The 18,531-nt window shown below is 33.8% G+C and overlaps 2 protein-coding genes across 2 annotated transcripts; both read left to right on the top strand.

The window, feature by feature from the left end:
• Nucleotides 1-2,874: 2,874 nt before the first annotated feature.
• LOC143533061 (zinc finger protein CONSTANS-LIKE 15-like) lies at nucleotides 2,875-7,154 on the top strand. The gene is made up of 4 exons (XM_077027933.1): nucleotides 2,875-3,918; nucleotides 5,804-5,977; nucleotides 6,075-6,271; nucleotides 6,834-7,154. The coding sequence occupies exons 1-4, from the start codon at nucleotides 2,875-2,877 to the stop codon at nucleotides 6,940-6,942; spliced, it is 1,524 nt and encodes a 507-aa protein (XP_076884048.1). The 3' UTR covers nucleotides 6,943-7,154.
• Nucleotides 7,155-10,566: 3,412 nt separating this feature from the next.
• LOC143533073 (leucine-rich repeat protein 1-like) lies at nucleotides 10,567-13,593 on the top strand. Its single transcript, XM_077027944.1, has 7 exons — nucleotides 10,567-10,740; nucleotides 11,069-11,201; nucleotides 11,378-11,449; nucleotides 12,056-12,199; nucleotides 12,494-12,565; nucleotides 12,911-12,982; nucleotides 13,385-13,593. Exons 1-7 carry the CDS (start codon nucleotides 10,677-10,679, stop codon nucleotides 13,458-13,460), a joined length of 633 nt encoding a protein of 210 aa, XP_076884059.1. The 5' UTR covers nucleotides 10,567-10,676; the 3' UTR covers nucleotides 13,461-13,593.
• Nucleotides 13,594-18,531: the final 4,938 nt, after the last annotated feature.

Raw genomic sequence — 18,531 nt, 5'->3', positions numbered from 1 at the left:
AATAGTGGTGCAACTTATCGTTTATTTGTCTGTTTGTCTTCTATTTTAATGTAAAAAGCCACTATTCTTTTAACTATTGAAAGTATCTTATAAATTGGAAACTTTTTTAACATGGAGAAAAAAATAAACTGGTTGGATATATAATAATCACACATGAATCAAGCTCACAAAAAGAAGCCCAAGGCCTGCAAATAAAGCCCAAATTGTGTGCATATTCAAGAAAACATGACATTTGCATATTGCAGTACTATATTATATTATGGACTCCGTTGCTAAGAGCCCATACGAATCAAGTGTTAAATCAAATATTAAAATAAAGTATGTAACGAAGTTGAGTTCGTCAATTGTAGTACTATATTATATATATAAATAAAAAAATGAAGGTGGTGATTCATAATTGAAAACTTGGATAATCTGAGAGCCGTGATGCATTTTCATAACGAAACAATAGGTTGCTTCTCTTAAAATTTCAATAGAACAAAACTCAGTAATTCTTAACAAGAACCTCGTATGATTTCTGTGATAATTTTCAAACCGGGGAGTTTGACTCAAATGAAGACATGTCGTATATGGAGTACGAAGATTAGGTTTGGAAACTGCCTAATCCCGATTGCATTAAAAATGCAGTCAATTATGACATATGATTTTAACATGTGACAAATCTGAATGTTTAAAGTCTACCTTCAACGGACCTTACTACCACGGGCGCTTTTGGCACTCGCTTTGTTTAGGGGCTTCATCCACGTTTTAAACTTAAATAAGTGTGTATTATGCATCCCCTGACTTGTTTGATGAATATTATGACTCACATTGGTAGAAAAAAACAACTCGATCCGATAACACTAAGTATATCTAACATGCAATACATAGTAAGTTTGGAACCAAGTTTGTTCTCCTATATCCAAAACCTAGTTGTACGTGTTCGAGTTTGTGTTTGGATCGTACTTTCTCTCTTTAACCATTCATCGCTCTTTTTTTATTTTATTATTTTTTTTATAGATATTGAGTTATACAACGGTCTGGTCACAACTATCTAGAGATAAGTGGCACAGGTGACTAAAAAATTCATGTTAAGCATATGTTATTTTACCCTTTGTATCGTTAAGAAGCCTGTATATAAAGATAAAAATGTAAGCTCCAATACTAGTGTTGTGGCATATTTTTGAATATTTTAGTGTTTTTTTTCCCTGTAACCTTGTTTTCAAATTTCAGTAACATTATAAAATATTTGGATTCTTGTAACAATTAGTCAATTATCATGGGCAATTAAACAAATTATCTGCTAGTTTCAGCCATCTAAGTCATTCTAAATAAAAAAAAAACATTAAATCATTTTCTATAAGATTCTTCGTATCACTTTTGCTATCATTAAAATATTATTCAACAAATCCTTCATATTAAGTTATTAACAATTCACCTAATCTTATTAAATTACTTTCATTTTATGTAAGATTATTGATTCGTAGCAAACACTCATATAAACACATTATTGTAATATAATTATTTATTTCATATATAATCCATATGAATCAAAAAAGTAATATTATTATATACCACACACAATATTAATATATTGTTGTATATGAGGACGTGTGTGGTTTAATCAAAAATTAAGAAACGGATCGAATCAAAAGATTCTTGATGGATTGTCTTTCATTTGTAAGCCAATGGGCGCAAGGAAATGTAAGAATAGAAAGCCATCACGCAAAAATAGTCTCTTTTAAATATTTTATTTATATTTAATTTGGTTTGCGGTTTAATCATATATTCTCATAATTAAGTTATGCGTTGTAGGCTAATTAACATATGCTAGTTAAAGAGCTACGTTACTGTCACATAGACAATGGAGTTTTAACTAGCCCGTTCTTTATTAAACTTGTTGCGGTTTAGGTGATCCCTATCTCTTTCCTCTCCATAAATAATCACATTAGCTCCACATTATATTTCATAATTCATTTTAAAAACATTAATTTTCTTCAACAACAAGAAGTCTCCACAAGCTCAATTAAAACTTTTATTAGTTGAGGAGTGCCCTACCATCATTCTATCTCTCGTCCACAAATTCAAACTACTACGCCAAACCATAAGCCCACAACATGGATGCGTAAATCATATCCCGCCCGCTCTTAACCCACATCAAACGGATGACATCAACAACTTGCCATTACAAATGCTATAACACATTGTTGTCACATCATACAAACTCATAACAACTCATGCGTGTCATATGCTATGTTTGTATTATGTCAACGATGTGACACTAACTGGCTAACACACCATACGAATCATATAACATTATATACATTCTACCACTAAAATCACTCATCATCAGTGTTATAGAAATCGCTAGTCGCTAATCGAGCTGTGAGGTAGATACAAACGATTAATCGAATCAGACTTTAATGTATAGCAAAGTTTCAGTTTATATATGGCCGCACACTTTTTACATTTAATCTTTAGTTTAATATATACAAACACACACAATTTGACAGGAAATTGGCTGAAATCTTACGAGAAACCGCTTATTTTAGCCGGAATCTCGTCGGTAACTCCCGATTGTGGCTCGAAAATCGTCAGAAAAGTCTAAATATGTCCCCGAATAATTCTGGTTTTGGCATGAAAATTAATCAGTAAGATGTGAACCAACGATTAATCAGAAATTATCCTATTAATCATCACATAATTAAGATTTTTACAACACTGCTAATCAATTGTAACTATTATTATTATTATTATTATTATTATATCCAAAATCTTGATAATGATATGATATTTATAATTTATAATCAATAATAAAAAAGTAACTACCTTCCAAAAGAGGAAACCCTTATTTCCTTCTTCCTTCAAACCCTCATTGACCATCTTCACACCACCATGGCCACTCCAAACCCACCATGCGACTACTGCAACCACCACTCCGCCGTCATCTTCTGCCGCGCTGACTCCGCCAAACTCTGCTTACTATGCGACTACCACGTCCACGCCGCCAACGCTCTCTCCGGCAAACACCACCGCTCCCAGATCTGCGACGGCTGCCGTAACTCCGCCGTCTCCGTCCGATGCGCCACCGATAACCTCGTCCTCTGCCGTGACTGTGACTCTGACTCACATGCTAATTGTACTGTCTCAGCTGTACATGATCGAATACCCGTTGAGGGTTTCACTGGTACCCCTTCGCCAGTGGATCTTGCCGCCAGTTTCGGGTTGGATTTGGATCAGATTCTCCGGCTGAAGAAAACCCAGTTCGGTAATTCGGATCCTAATCCGGGTCATGATCCGGGTCGTAATTCGGATCCGGGTCAGTGGGAGTACTCTCAGAATCACCGGGCGAAGAAAACCCAGTTGGGAAATTCGGATCCTGAACCGGGTCATGATTCGGGTCGTGATTCGGATCCGGGTCAAAACCCGGGTCACGACTCGGGTCAGTGGGAGTACGCTCAGAATCACCGGGCGAAGAAAACCCAGATGGGAAATCCGGATCCGGGTCATAATTCGGAGCAGTGGGAGTACCCGTTGTTCGACCCGAATTCGTGGATGCAAGATTTAATGGTTCCTGATGAGAATACTACTACTACTAATAATAATATTAATATTGATAATAATGATGATAATAATATTAGTAATGGTAATTGTGGGAAACAGAAAAATGTGATCTTGAAACAGTTAACCGAGCTGTATAAACAGAGTTTGTTAGTAAAGGATGCGCCACGTCAGCAGGGGGATGATAATGTTAATGGGAATGATAATGGGAATGAGAATGGTAATGATGAGGATGATGATGGTAATATGGATGAGGTGCAATGCGGGCACCAGCCGTTTACGTCGTTATTGATGATGCAAGGGCCGTTCGACGTTGATTCGTTGAAAGATCAGAGCTTGATGTGGAGTTCTAAACCAAGAGATCATAGAGGCACACAGGTAGTATATATTTTTTATAAGTTATTGAATTATGTTTTGGATTTTAGATTAATGATGGTTTAGAATAAGATAAGAATATAAAGATTAGAGCTTTTTGTTTGTTAATATTTGCTGTATTGGTTTAGAAGGTTTGGAGGTATTAGTGATCAATGTTTAAGTAATTTGTATTGCAAATGTGTTGTATTGATACATTGACACATGTGTAAATGAGCCGAGCCCGAGTTCGGTGCATTTTGACTTAAGAAAGCTCAAGCTCGGCTTGTTTCGAGGTCTTTTTCTAAAGGTCTGGCTCGGATCGTGATTGTGCCCTGCTTGCGGTGCGCGCATATAATGTATATATGTGTGAACCCTCGGGTGGGCAAAAGTAAAATTGCACTAATTTTGACGTTATTTTACTAATTTTGTGAAAATAACGTTAAAAGTGATGGAAGGTTAATCAGGCATCATGTGGTGGCGTTGATAGCCGAAAGACAAGGGTACATGCACCAATCAGCCGGCGTCCCGATGATTGAGTGCTATGTGCCTTATGTAATATGTCCAAGGCTTGATGCAAAACTACTATCGAGCCGGGGGTCTCACCGGAAGCAGCCTCTCTATCCCCATGGGGTAGAGGTAAGGCTGTCTACATCTTACCCTCCTCAGACCCTACCATAGCTTTGCTATTGGTGGGATATACTGAGTACGATGATGATGATGATGACATTTTTAATTACTTTCAGCTAATTTATATTAATAAACTAATTTATATACATTTTTAATTACTTTTATATATTTTGAGAAAAACCTTAACAAGCCTAAGCTCAGATCGAGCTTGTTAGCTCGTGTGCAATGTCTTAAATGTGTTCAATACCTTAAATGAGCTAAAGCTCGGCTCGAGCTTGTTATGGAGTTAAAAACATACTTAAAAACTTAAAAAATACACTAGGCTCTGGCTCGATAACTAAACGAGCTTTATTTGAGGCTCGGGCTCGATAGGCTCGTCTCGATTCGAACTTTTTATCGATTTGATCTCAAGGAGATCGCACGTGGCTCAGATCGGCTCGGCTCGGCTCGTTGGCACTTGTAATATATAGTTTCTTTTATTATCAAAATTTCAGTTATTTAGGTATAACTTTGAAGTTTGAAGCCACCCTTTGACTGTCTAGAAAACAGTATCTTTATTAAATATAATATCAACCTCTAAAGCATGTTTTACTCTTTTGTGGCTTGTCTTAGTGTCAACAATTGGTATTAATATACTACCAAAAGTAGTTAATACTCCAAATGAGTCCTTTTCAACCCATTAGAGTAATATAAATTTGTAAACTTTGGTTTTTAATACTGCTTAAACTGATCAGGTGATAACACGCTTGCGTGCACACACATAACAAGTGTTATTTGTTTAAACATAACAAGTATTATTTATTAAAAGAGTAAAATGCGGTTTTCGTCCCTGTGTTTTGTCCAAATTTGCGGTTTTAGTCCAATAGTTTCAAATCTGCGATTTTCAACTCTGTAGTTTCATTTCACTTGCAATTAAGCCCGGCCCCACTAACCCCGTTAAGTCTGGTCGTTAATCCCATCAGCATGCCCCTCGCGTGAGGGGCACGCTGATGGGTTTAACAATCAGACTTAACGGGGCTAGTGGGGCCGGGTTTAATTGCAAGTGAAATGAAACCACAGAGATGAAAATTGCAGATTTGGAACTATTGGACTAAAACCGCTGATATGGACAAAACACAGGGACGAAAACCGTAGTTTACTCTTGATAAAATAAGCAATTTCCATCTGCTTATTGAAAACAACTTATATTATCCTAAAATAACATTTCTTTTATCATGTGTTTGCGAATAATAACTTTCTATTGGATTAACAAATTTTAATTGTTTACGCCTTTTTCTTGCAGATATGGGATTTTAACATGGGTCGGTTGGCTAGTCCGGATGAATCCGATGCAAACAATGAAGGATTCATGATAAAAACAATTAACGAAAGTTTAAGTGAAGCAGATAAAACTGTGTTAGGAGAAATGTATGGGATTAATTACTCCACACACCACACCGAAATTGCAGCTTTCAGTGTAAGACGGTTTTTCGCTTTTCGTTTCTTACAATTCCTAAAACTTATAATAAATTATTAATCATGCCAAATATTAACTTGTTTTGCGCATAATTCAGAACTCAAATGACAGGATAACAAGTTTTGTAACACCAAATGGATATGTTGGTGGTTCAAATGATATCCAGTTTACTGATCAAAATGTGATCGGGTCTGAAAAACTTGCCACGTCACTAACTAAAGCTGATTTGGAGCTTTTGGCGAAGAACAGAGGGGACGCGATGCTTCGTTACAAGGAGAAGAAGAAAACAAGAAGGTATTTTTATGTTTTTTTAGTGCTTTTTAGTTTGGAGTGTGCGAGAAACCGAAAAAACCGAACTTCACTAACGGTTTGGTTTTATGTTTTTGTAAAAATCGAACTAACGGTTTGGTTTTGGTTTTGCATGTAATAAAAACCGAAAAAACCAAACCAAATTTCTAAATTTTGTTTTCTTAAATTTTATTTAAGTACTTTATAAGAATTAAATAAATATGTAATTCAAATACTTTTGGACAAATGTATATTAGTCAATGTATGTTAGTCTAGTAGTCAACAATTAACAAAGTTATTTATACCTGAATTCATTATTTTAGGCCAACTTTATTTTCGGCCTAAAATTTTCAAGCTCAAATGGCAAAAACCGAAAAAACCGAACTTAAACCAAAACAAAAACCGAAAAAAACCAAAACCAAACGGTTTCAAAAATTCAAAAACCAAAGTTTTGGTTTTCGGTTTGGTTTTAGCCCAAATTGCATCGAACCGCACCATGCACACCCCTATTATTAGCTGCATAATAATTTGTCAAGGATTATCATTTGAGAATTCAAAATGTGTGTAGATATGACAAGCACATTCGATACGAGTCGAGGAAGGCAAGGGCGGATACTAGAAAACGAGTGAAGGGTCGGTTTGTGAAGGCTAATAATGAAGACGGCGGCGGTGGTTAAATGGTCTTTTGAGGACGCGTGTTTATGTGTATTTATGTAGTCTTTAATCTGTTAATGATTCGCAGCAGTAGTTGTTTTTAGGTGTTTGACAGGACATTTAGGAGTATGAAAAAAGAGGGATTTGGAGAGGGTGGTCTTCAAGTTCCTCAATGTACTAAATTATATATTCTCTTGTGTCCAAATGTTGTAACTTTTGGTTGTGATTCTCTTGGCTATGGGTCAACCTGAAGGATAAAATTGGAATTAAAAAAGTAGGTTTTTAGTTTGTTGCCGCAAGGACCATATTATATGTTCCTTGCAGGCACCTAATTGGTGTAAGATTATTATTATTATTATTATTATTATTATTTGGCAACAAACATAAAGAAAACCGACTGAATAATAATTTAATTTTTGGTTTTTTAATTCTGGTATCGTAATGAGTGTGACAAAAACTGACTGAATTTGCTACTTATCATGTTTCCTTTTAAATCTAGTATCGTAATGAATGTAACGAAATGGCCGAATACCATTTTTTTAGTTCCAGTGTCGTAACGGACATGAAGGAAACTGACTGAATTTACGTAGGCGGCAACGGTTAGGTTTTATTAACGCTCGAGTTTGACCGACCGACGCTACCCATTGATGATTGGTCCACCTCAATTTATATATTTATTCATGGTTTAGTTCCGGTATAATAACGCACATAACCGAAACCGGCTGAATTCAGATCGACTTACGGTCTCAACGCTTGGGTTTTACCACCATCTGTCTGGGTTTTACCGATCTGTCGCTAGGTAAATCACTAGTTGTCTACAAATGTAACTTTTTTTGGGGTCAAGAAAATTATTACGAAATGAAACTTGTAGAATGAAGCATTATTACTTATTAGACAAGAATTAAGGAAAGATAAAATATTTTCAAGCATTTGATTCAAATATATTGTTTAGGTAAACGGACATATGATTTGGGGTAATTGGGTCGTGTATCATCTAATCCTATATTTGTACCATACCTACGGAACATATATATATAAATATATATATATTTTTAATCTGATTCCCGGTTTCAAATCCGAATACCAGTCCCAAATGTTTCAGGTATTCCCTCCAAGCTCGAGTTTGTTTAATTTTTTTTTCATAGATGATATAGGGATATAGGTTAATGACTTAAGAACATAAGATGTGTTGGACTTGAAGTAATTATGTATTATTGTATTAACCTTGAACCTCTTGGGCTAGGCCCAACTATAGGTATACTATACATGTATGTAGAGGTGTACAAAACCGGTTTTAAATCCAAACCGAACCGGTTTATAAACCGAACCGGTTTGGTCAACGACTGGTCAAAACCGGCTTGACTTAAACCGGTTCGGTTTATAAACCGGTTTAGAAGCATGATAGGCCGACCTTGGTCACACCGGTTCGGTTCGGTTTATAAACCGGTTTGACCGGTTTCAAACTGGTTTTAACCGGTTTCAAACCGGTTTTTCTCAAACCGGTTTGATAGATTTGAAGGGGAACCGGTCCTGAAACTGGTGGTTTGGGTCGGTTTGGAAACCGGTTTGGGTGAAACCGGTTTTAAACCCAAACCGGTTCGGTTCGGTTTGCCTAAAACCGGTCCCAAACCGATTTTTTTGTACACCTTTACATGTATGTAGATTGTAGATCAGTAGATGTAGACTAGAATTAGGGCCAACATCCTGCTATACCTAAATCATCTTTTCTAAACATGGTGCTATATAGTTATTTAATCTTTAAAAACTATGTTTTTTGTTGCAATGTTCAATGGCTATGAGCCTATGATAAGTGTAGAGAGTAAACAAAGAGCCCAACAATGAGGGTCCCCTACCATTGAAGTTTTTCTTTTTTGACCAAATGGGACATGTTTTTGAACATGAAGCAAACATGTGATGATGATCATGCACATGAACATAAATAGATCTTCTTTATATGATGGTTTTCTCCAACCCAAGAACAATGACAAAAGAGGTCAATGGTTACCTTTTTAAAGTTATAGACCATTGCTAAGGGTCCCCTACCATCAATGTGTATGATCATGCAATGCATATCAATAATAATAATAATGAAAAAAGTATTGTTTCTTTTGAGAAGAAGTCTATCATTGTTTCTAATGTGTCCCATTATGACCACAATTCTTGCTTTGCATTTCTTTATTTTGAAAACTTGGAATTTAAACTCTCATCCCTCCATCTCTTTATAAACATATCTTCATCTTTAATCATATCAAGTTTATGTCTCCATTTAAAAAGTTGTAAGGAAAATCAAATGAAATTAGTTGACCACTACTCCACTAGTTGCCAATCATAAAAAGGAGTAAATGAGTAATAATACCAAAGTACTACAATATCATAACAAAGTAAAGTATGCTAATTGGTATTAATAACATTCAAGTCATCTACTTGGTATATCTATACATCAACTAGTTTGTACATTGATATTCATGCACATTCTATCCGGCACATTCCTCTGTTTACCCGTTATTTTTGTTCAACTAAGTATAAACAATAAGAAAAAGTCATATGACCCGGTACGACACAAAGAGTTATATTGAAGATTTGAATACCTGAACTAACAGGAATTTAATTGTTTTGTGTTGTAAGTTAGGCCGGCCATGGGGTGTGTGGGAGGGGAAGAATGTCGTGAAGATGATGTGGCAATGAGTACTATGAGTCAAGTGGAACACCGCGCCTCTGCTTCGTGGTTCACAAGCGTGGAGTGAAATCGTGAAATTCCATGCCGTGGAGAGTTACCATGAGACAAATTGATTTTTATTTATCAGTCAAGAATTAATTTGGCAGTTCAACTGATTTTCGGCACAAACTTGTACTTTTTAACCTTTAAAAAAATCTAATTACGCTATGTGTTTTTTTATTATCATCCCGATATAAATTTCACTGAAAATCGAGTTGTTTCAAAATAAAAATTTTTTGGCCTTGTGTACGGCTTTAACACATACTTGTATCAATAACTTGATTTAACATATTTACCCACTTCGACTACCCGATGAGGACTGCATATTTTAACCCCACCCCTTTTTTATATTACGTTTGTCTTTTTTTTTAAACCACCGGGGCTGTAGTTTTCTATTTTTTTTAAAATTTAGTAGTTATTTAATATTGTAGTAAGTTTTTTCCCAATTATTTTTAAGTGATATTTTTGATTATATATTAAAGCAAATCGATTTTCTTAGTTTTGTTTATATTTTTAACAAGTTAAAACATGAAAATGTTATTTGTATTCAAAAACTAAATACGACGTGACAGTGAAAATTCAGTAGAACCATAAAAACAATCTTCCAAATACAAAAATAAGTGGAAACTATATGTGAAAGCCAATGTAACATTAATGTAAGAGTGAAAATTTAAACAAAAAATGACACCATACTCTATGTCTGTTATAGCTACAATCCTACAAGTATAATTCCTTATACAAATAATATCTTTTTAACGCAATAATATTCGCCTAAAAAGAGAAAGAAACCAAGATTCTTTTTTTACTTAACATTGGATGGCCAGTGTCTTGTGTTTGGGTATCAAACTATGAAACCACTTTCTTTTCTTTTGTTTCTTGATTAAAATAACTTTGTTGGGTACATTTAGTTTTGGACTTTTGGGTCTCCATATATTCCCACCCCACTCATACACTCTCAAGATTCTTTATTTCCCACTACAAAACTTGTTCAACTACTCACACATTCACACAACTCCAACCTCTTTAAACAACTTCCTTAAAATGGTTGTTTTGTTTCTTCTCATTCTTCTTCAAATATCCATATCTTCATATGCAAACATTGAAGGTAAATTCTTGAACTATGTTTAACTTGTTCTCTTATGGGTCGATCTGTATTGATGTATCATCTTATCTAGCTGCTTACGTCGTTTTTTAAAAAAATTCTTCTAGTTTAGATCCATCCTCACTATTACATAATAATAATAATAATAATAATAATAATAATAATTACATAGGAGATGCTTATACTCCGTTTAACTTGTTCACTTATGGGTCGGTTTGTATTGATATATCGTACTGTCTAGGAGCTTACTGGATAGTTTTTATAATATAGTTGTCGTTCTAAAAAACTGCTTGTGGTTTAAATCCATTCTTATTGTTACATAATAATATAGGAGATGCTTTGTATGCTTTGAGAAGAGCAGTGAAGGACCCCACCAATGTTCTTCAAAGTTGGGATCCTACTTTGGTTGATCCATGTACATGGTTTCATGTTACTTGTGATTCTGAAAACCGGGTTACCCGACTGTAAGTACACTACCCACACTCGGGTTCTTTAATATAATTTAATTTGATTAATTACCACTTTTTTGTTGAATAAAAAAACTGTCTTTTGGCCTAAAGATGAAATCTTTATTTGAAAAGAATCAATTCATTATAAAGTTTAATTATTGAAAAAACTTGTTTATTTATGTCGGGTGTAGTGATCTTGGAAACGCGAAGCTGTCGGGTAATCTTGTTCCTGAGTTGGGGAAGCTTGAGCGTCTTCAGTACTTGTAAGTACATCTTATTATTCACATATTCACATTACGGGTTAATTTGTTGAACCGAATTACCCAAACATGGTTCATATATATACGATTGTCAAACACTTCAACTCTAACCCAAAGGCACTTAAAATCGCATTACCAAAACATGACCGGTTTAACCTATTTATTTAAATGTGTCAAAAAGGTTAACGGCTAGTGAGTTGTAATAAATGAGTTAAACAGATCGTAAATGGGTTGATGTATCAGCCTGTTTAATTAATCAGGCCCAACCTAGTCAATTAAATGAGTTAAACATGTTAACGTGAATGCCACCGTTTAATTAAACTGGTAAACCTAAACATGACTCTTTTAGCTAAAATGGTAAGCTGTTACGTTACAACCTAAAACCTAATTATTTCTCTGTCTTGTCAGAAATAGCCACCATTAATAACAATAATAAAAAAAATATATATTGAATAAAAATTAACACATATATGAGAATTATTTACATTTGTCCAGATTTCACATGGTTTACATTAAAAGCATAATAAAATCAAAACCAATTTTTTTAAAAATTTATGTCATTGATCATTGAATAGAAATGAATATGGCATGTGGTTTGTTTGTTTGCAGGGAACTGTACATGAACAATTTTGTGGGGTCAATACCATCTGAACTTGGAGGACTTAAGAATCTTATAAGCTTAGATCTTTTTCATAATAACCTTAGTGGTTTTATTCCACCATCTCTTTCCAAGCTTTCCAATGTTAGATTCATGTATGTTTCCTCAATCTTCCTAGTTTTATATTTAGTATATAAATTAGATGTTGGAAATTCGATCCGGGACAGATTGGGTAACAGGTCAAAATGAGATTATGTTTTTAGTGTGTTAGATTGTTACGATTTAAAATAATAATCACAAATTTGAAAAATATACAATTTAGAAGGTGACATGTATGAAAAATAAACGTTGGGTGACTTTTAACACGTTTAACACGATTCGGCTGTTTTGCCAAAATTTTACGTGACGCACAAGCTAAATAAACGAATCCTTTATAACCATAAATGCAGGCGGCTTAGTCACAACAAATTGACAGGAAAAATTCCAAGAGGTCTTACCAAGCTTCACAATCTTAAGATTATGTGAGTTCACACAATTACTTCTTTTTAATTATTATTTGTTCTTACTAGTTAGAGCATCCACAACTAGTCACCTCAACACCCATATCAAATTTCAAACATCCGAAAACACCAATTTCTCCCATAACACTATAAAATTCCAAACAATATTAAAAAATATTTAAATAACGGGGCCACCACCCTCGTCCACTGCTGGTTTGGATTTGTGGACGCCTATTCCGGACTCCACCTCCACAATGGCACGTCAGGTGGTTTGGATTTCTCAAACGAGGACACCTTAGTTGTGTTGGAGGTGCTCTTGCGTGGTTTAATTATATTACGTTTATTAATTAATTTTCTTTTTCGCAGGGATGTGTCGAATAATGATTTATGTGGAACGTTTCCAACTTGGGGTTCCTTCTCTAAGTTGACAGAAGAAAGGTGCGTATTGTTAATATAGTTGGTATATATTCGTTATGTTATTTATATTTGTTTATTTTGGCAAATTGGATTTTAATAAGCTCATATTTTTGCAGTTGCCCGATAATAATTCCACCACAGAAAATAACTGTCACCAGCCCCACATTTCACACTAGTTGTCTTCATTGGACATCCATTAAAAAATAAACTTAACATAGTTTGGTTTTTTCAAAGTTCAAACTGATGCTTTAGGACTTTTGATCAGAATAAGGTTCAATGAAAACAATTAGTGTGAAAGGTGAGACTGGTGTTAGCTATTATCTGAGGTATAATTATTATTAGCTAACTGCAAAAATATGGGATTATTAAAAACCAATTTGCCGTTTATTTTTAACGGAATTAGTTATGCTATTTCTATTACAGTTTCATGAATAATCCCCGTTTAGAAGGACCGGAACTTATGGGTTCGGTTGGGTACGATGATCGTGACGGGAACTGATAATATTTGGAGTGAAAGCAATTGGATTTCAAAGAATAATTACTAATTAGTGCGGGGCCAAGTGAAGTACTACTAGTACCTTTTTAACATATATAACATTGTGGTGTGTTGTGACAGTACTCTTTGTAGATTGTAATATATAAATTTATGATAAAATCTTTATCAATGGAAATGACCCATTTTTAAATTATAAGCCTTATTTGATATTTCTAGTAATTCTTATTAGACGAAATAAATGCAAAGATCCTTCGTAAAATATTCATCGATCCAATGATCGTTTCAAGTTAAAAAGATCGGATATACTATTCAGTTGACAAAGATACACAAGTTTATTTTCCCGTTACAAATATTATCAAATTCATGAAGGAATCAAATACACAAATAACACACTAACGGTGGATGTGTCGATGCACCCACCATTATCGGGATTCGCTGCACCCCTTATTGCGTGTGTGTTGTGGGGTGGGGGTGGGGGTGGGGGGTTGTCAACATTAGTTTAAAGGATCTACTCTCTCTTTATGTGTGTTGAAAACTTGAAATGAGTTTTAGTTTTTTTTTATTGGATATAATATAAAGTATCTAAAGTTTTGATAGTTGTGATAACCAATTCCTCTACTCTCCATTTGAATATTAACTGGGGGCCTTTTTTTTAATGTCTAAAAGAGTTTATTCAACTAGCCTAGATCCTTATATTTACATTTCAAGTTAAAAAGTTAATGAATTTGAAATCTCATTATTTACAACCATTAATTAATAGACTGAATCTAGTTATCATAGTTTAACTTATAATTTGTAATGCATTAGTAGCAAACTGTTCCTTGATTTTAATGAACCATAATTGAAAACCTCATTATGCTATTTATATCATATTTCATACAACGCTCGTAGAACACACAACATCAAGAAACCACGTGCCGACACAAAATGTCCTTCACGTAACCTATACACAATCTTTCACTTTTTAACTTTTGTAACTGTACTCATCTGATCACGTATTATAACATTGTCGTGTTGCAGTATGGTCACGTTGCATTTTGTCGTGTTGCAGTATGGTCATTAATTACACATACAATATCATTGGCGCACGCACGTATGTAACTAATATTATTCTTAACATTCCACGAGTTGATATTCACCCCATGACGTAAGTCAGAACTGGTTCTCACTTGCCAATGTACGTATATCATGTTTCATAGACATCCCAACATTAGTAGCAAAAATGAAAGGCATGAACATAAAAATTACTATGACTACACTATAGATGTGCACTGTCTTGATGAGAAACCGATCAAGGAATAATTAGTAGACTCTTAGCTCATTATCTATTCAATTTTAATTTAATATCGGGTGCATCAGTCATGTATAAATAAATAAGGGAGAATTCCCAAAATAGTTTCTTAGAAGAGAGAGATTCCCAAAATAGTCCAAAAGTTTTTGCATTCCCAAAATAGTCCTCCGAAATCTATCTCCCACGTGAAATTGGGATTGGTGACGTGAGATTTGGTTGTCGTATCACAGAGTGACACGTGTCAACTTAAAGATAAAGTTTCAGAGAAATTTGTCTCGGCCGATAGTTTTGTAGTCAAAATAGTTTTATGAAAAACCATTGTTTTGGAATGAAAGTTGTCCGTCACGTGAGGTTTTAAACTCATCGGTATCCGCGGTATTTTGAAATTCGTCTTGTCCGACGCATTTTATTTGAATTTCGTCTTTTTTTTGCCTAAAAAGACGTGTTGTCAGAAAAGATACATTTTGTTACAAAGTTTGTATATTCGATAGATTTTTGATGAAAATAATCGGTTTTTGCAAAAAAATAATAGATTTTAGAAAAAGATAAATTTTGATATGAAACTCGTGTTTTTTTGCGTTGAAATTAGAGTTGTCAGATCCGATGAGTTTTGATATGAAACTCATCTTTTTCGATGGTTTTAATATTAGTTTAAAGGATCTACTCTATCTTTATGTGTGTTGAAAACTTGAAATGAGTTTTAGTTTTTTTTTATTGGATATAATATAAAGTATCTAAAGTTTTGATAGTTGTGATAACCAATTCCTCTACTCTCCATTTGAATATTAACTGGGGCCCTTTTTTTTAATGTCTAAAAGAGTTTATTCAACTAGCCTAGATCCTTATATTTACATTTCAAGTTAAAAAGTTAATGAATTTGAAATCTCATTATTTACAACCATTAATTAATAGACTGAATCTAGTTATCATAGTTTAACTTATAATTTGTAATGCATTAGTAGCAAACTGTTCCTTGATTTTAATGAACCATAATTGAAAACCTCATTATGCTATTTATATCATATTTCATACAACGCTCGTAGAACACACAACATCAAGAAACCACGTGCCGACACAAAATGTCCTTCACGTAACCTATACACAATCTTTCACTTTTTAACTTTTGTAACTGTACTCATCTGATCACGTATTATAACATTGTCGTGTTGCAGTATGGTCACGTTGCATTTTGTCGTGTTGCAGTATGGTCATTAATTACACATACAATATCATTGGCGCACGCACGTATGTAACTAATATTATTCTTAACATTCCACGAGTTGATATTCACCCCATGACGTAAGTCAGAACTGGTTCTCACTTGCCAATGTACGTATATCATGTTTCATAGACATCCCAACATTAGTAGCAAAAATGAAAGGCATGAACATAAAAATTACTATGACTACACTATAGATGTGCACTGTCTTGATGAGAAACCGATCAAGGAATAATTAGTAGACTCTTAGCTCATTATCTATTCAATTTTAATTTAATATCGGGTGCATCAGTCATGTATAAATAAATAAGGGAGAATTCCCAAAATAGTTTCTTAGAAGAGAGAGATTCCCAAAATAGTCCAAAAGTTTTTGCATTCCCAAAATAGTCCTCCGAAATCTATCTCCCACGTGAAATTGGGATTGGTGACGTGAGATTTGGTTGTCGTATCACAGAGTGACACGTGTCAACTTAAAGATAAAGTTTCAGAGAAATTTGTCTCGGCCGATAGTTTTGTAGTCAAAATAGTTTTATGAAAAACCATTGTTTTGGAATGAAAGTTGTCCGTCACGTGAGGTTTTAAACTCATCGGTATCCGCGGTATTTTGAAATTCGTCTTGTCCGACGCATTTTATTTGAATTTCGTCTTTTTTTTGCCTAAAAAGACGTGTTGTCAGAAAAGATACATTTTGTTACAAAGTTTGTATATTCGATAGATTTTTGATGAAAATAATCGGTTTTTGCAAAAAAATAATAGATTTTAGAAAAAGATAAATTTTGATATGAAACTCGTGTTTTTTTGCGTTGAAATTAGAGTTGTCAGATCCGATGAGTTTTGATATGAAACTCATCTTTTTCGATGGTTTTAATATGAAAGTTATCCTTTTCGTGTGAATTGGGCCCACGTTGAATGACTTCATCGTGCTGAATGTCTTCGTCATGTTGAATGGTTTTTTCAACATCATCATTGGTTTTTTCTTGTGGTTTAGTATCACCCTCGGAAGGCTCCACCAAAGGGTCATCCATGGGGATATGCTTTCTTGTCGGCTTTAATATGTAACAATCACCTGGTGGTCCAACAATCGGTTTCAACAAAAAAGGATGTGAGGTTTTTGGGGTTTTGATGAAGATGAATCGTTGGAAAGAGAAGAGGAGACATGCTCAAAATGCATCACATAATCGAATATATGTGGTGTGACTAAATGTTTTTTTTTTATTATTTTGATCTAGTTTTTTCATCAACGTTTCGATTTAATTTTTTACTGAAAACAAAAATAAAACAAAATTAAAGAAAAAAAAATTACTTTTACAAAATTTGAAACTCACACCTCCTTAGCAAATTTAATCAAAATGCATTCCAACCCCTATAATTTACCTAGTTTTACAATTAAGTTCGTTTAAACTTTTTTCGGTTTGTGTCGGATTTAACACGCCACATGACAACCTATAACGGGAACTAAACTAGTTAGTAATAAAAGATTCAGGCTTTAGAAGTGCATAGAACACATGCAAAGGACACTAATCAATATGATATTAGAAAGTTTTAAACTACGAAGAAAAAGCCAACGACTTAATACTTTTTAGCAGAAAATGAGACATGCTAGAATGTATCACATGACCGAATATGAGGTATGTTGTGACTCTAAATGTTTATTATTTTAATCCTATTTATTTTATCAACATTCTGATTTTCTTTTTATTGAAAAAAAAAATAAAATGAAATTAAAGAAAATAAAACGAAAACATTACTTTTACAAATTTTGAAAATCACACCTCCTCAACAATTTTAACCAAAATGCATTCCCACCCCTACAGTTTACCTAGTTTTACAATTGAGTTCGTTTAAACATTTTTCAGTTCATGTTGGATTTAACACGCCACAGGACGACCTATTACAGGAACTAAACTAGTTAGTAATAAAAAATGCAGACTTTAGAAGTACATGAGACACATATAAAGGACACTAATCAATATGATATTAGCAAATTTTAAACCACGAAGAAAAAGACAATGGCTTGTTACTTTTTAGCGGAAAATGAGGCATGCTAGAATGTATCACATGACCGAATATGAGGTGTGGTGTGACTTTAAAATGTTTATTATTATTTAAATCCATTTTTATATCAACAATTCTGATTTACCTTTTTTTTACTGAAAACAAAAACAAAATGAAATTAAAGAAAATAAAAAAAAAAAATTACTTTTACAAATTTTGAAATGAGTAAACTGTGGTTTTGGTCCCTGTGGTTTGTCAAAATCTGCGGTTTTAGTCCAACAGTTTCATATTTGTGATTTTCGTTCTTGTGGTTTCATTTCACTTGCAATTAAACCGAATCTCACAAACCCGGTCGTTAAACCCATCAACGTGACCTTCAAATGAGGGGTAGTTTTGTCCAAATAAAAAAACAAGTTGATATAAAACCAAATAAAATAAGTATTTAATTAATAAAATTTACTTGGTACATTTTAGAAAACCAAAGACAAAAAAATATAGTGATTGTATTTACATTGTTTTAATTTACATGTCAATTATAATCTTAGGAATTTGCTAATTAATATACATTT

This window comes from Bidens hawaiensis, unplaced genomic scaffold, assembly GCF_021521415.1.
Source record: "Bidens hawaiensis isolate Kalapana, Puna unplaced genomic scaffold, B.hawaiensis_p1.1 tig00009618_1, whole genome shotgun sequence".
NCBI classification, from domain to species: Eukaryota; Viridiplantae; Streptophyta; class Magnoliopsida; order Asterales; family Asteraceae; genus Bidens; species Bidens hawaiensis.
The sequence above is the reverse complement of the archived record's forward strand: the minus strand, read 5'-3'. Positions and strand labels throughout refer to the sequence as shown.

What these genes read in the sequence shown, in the direction of transcription:
- LOC143533061 (XM_077027933.1), top strand. Translation starts at nt 2,875, where the DNA reads ATGGCCACTCCAAACCCACCATGCGACTACTGCAACCACCACTCCGCC. An exon ending in GAGATCATAGAGGCACACAG is followed by an intron (nt 3,919 to 5,803) that starts GTAGTATATATT and finishes TTTTTCTTGCAG; the next exon opens with ATATGGGATTTTAACATGGG. An exon ending in CCGAAATTGCAGCTTTCAGT is followed by an intron (nt 5,978 to 6,074) that starts GTAAGACGGTTT and finishes CGCATAATTCAG; the next exon opens with AACTCAAATGACAGGATAAC.
- LOC143533073 (XM_077027944.1), top strand. Translation starts at nt 10,677, where the DNA reads ATGGTTGTTTTGTTTCTTCTCATTCTTCTTCAAATATCCATATCTTCA. An exon ending in CTTGAGCGTCTTCAGTACTT is followed by an intron (nt 11,450 to 12,055) that starts GTAAGTACATCT and finishes GTTTGTTTGCAG; the next exon opens with GGAACTGTACATGAACAATT. An exon ending in CTTCACAATCTTAAGATTAT is followed by an intron (nt 12,566 to 12,910) that starts GTGAGTTCACAC and finishes TCTTTTTCGCAG; the next exon opens with GGATGTGTCGAATAATGATT.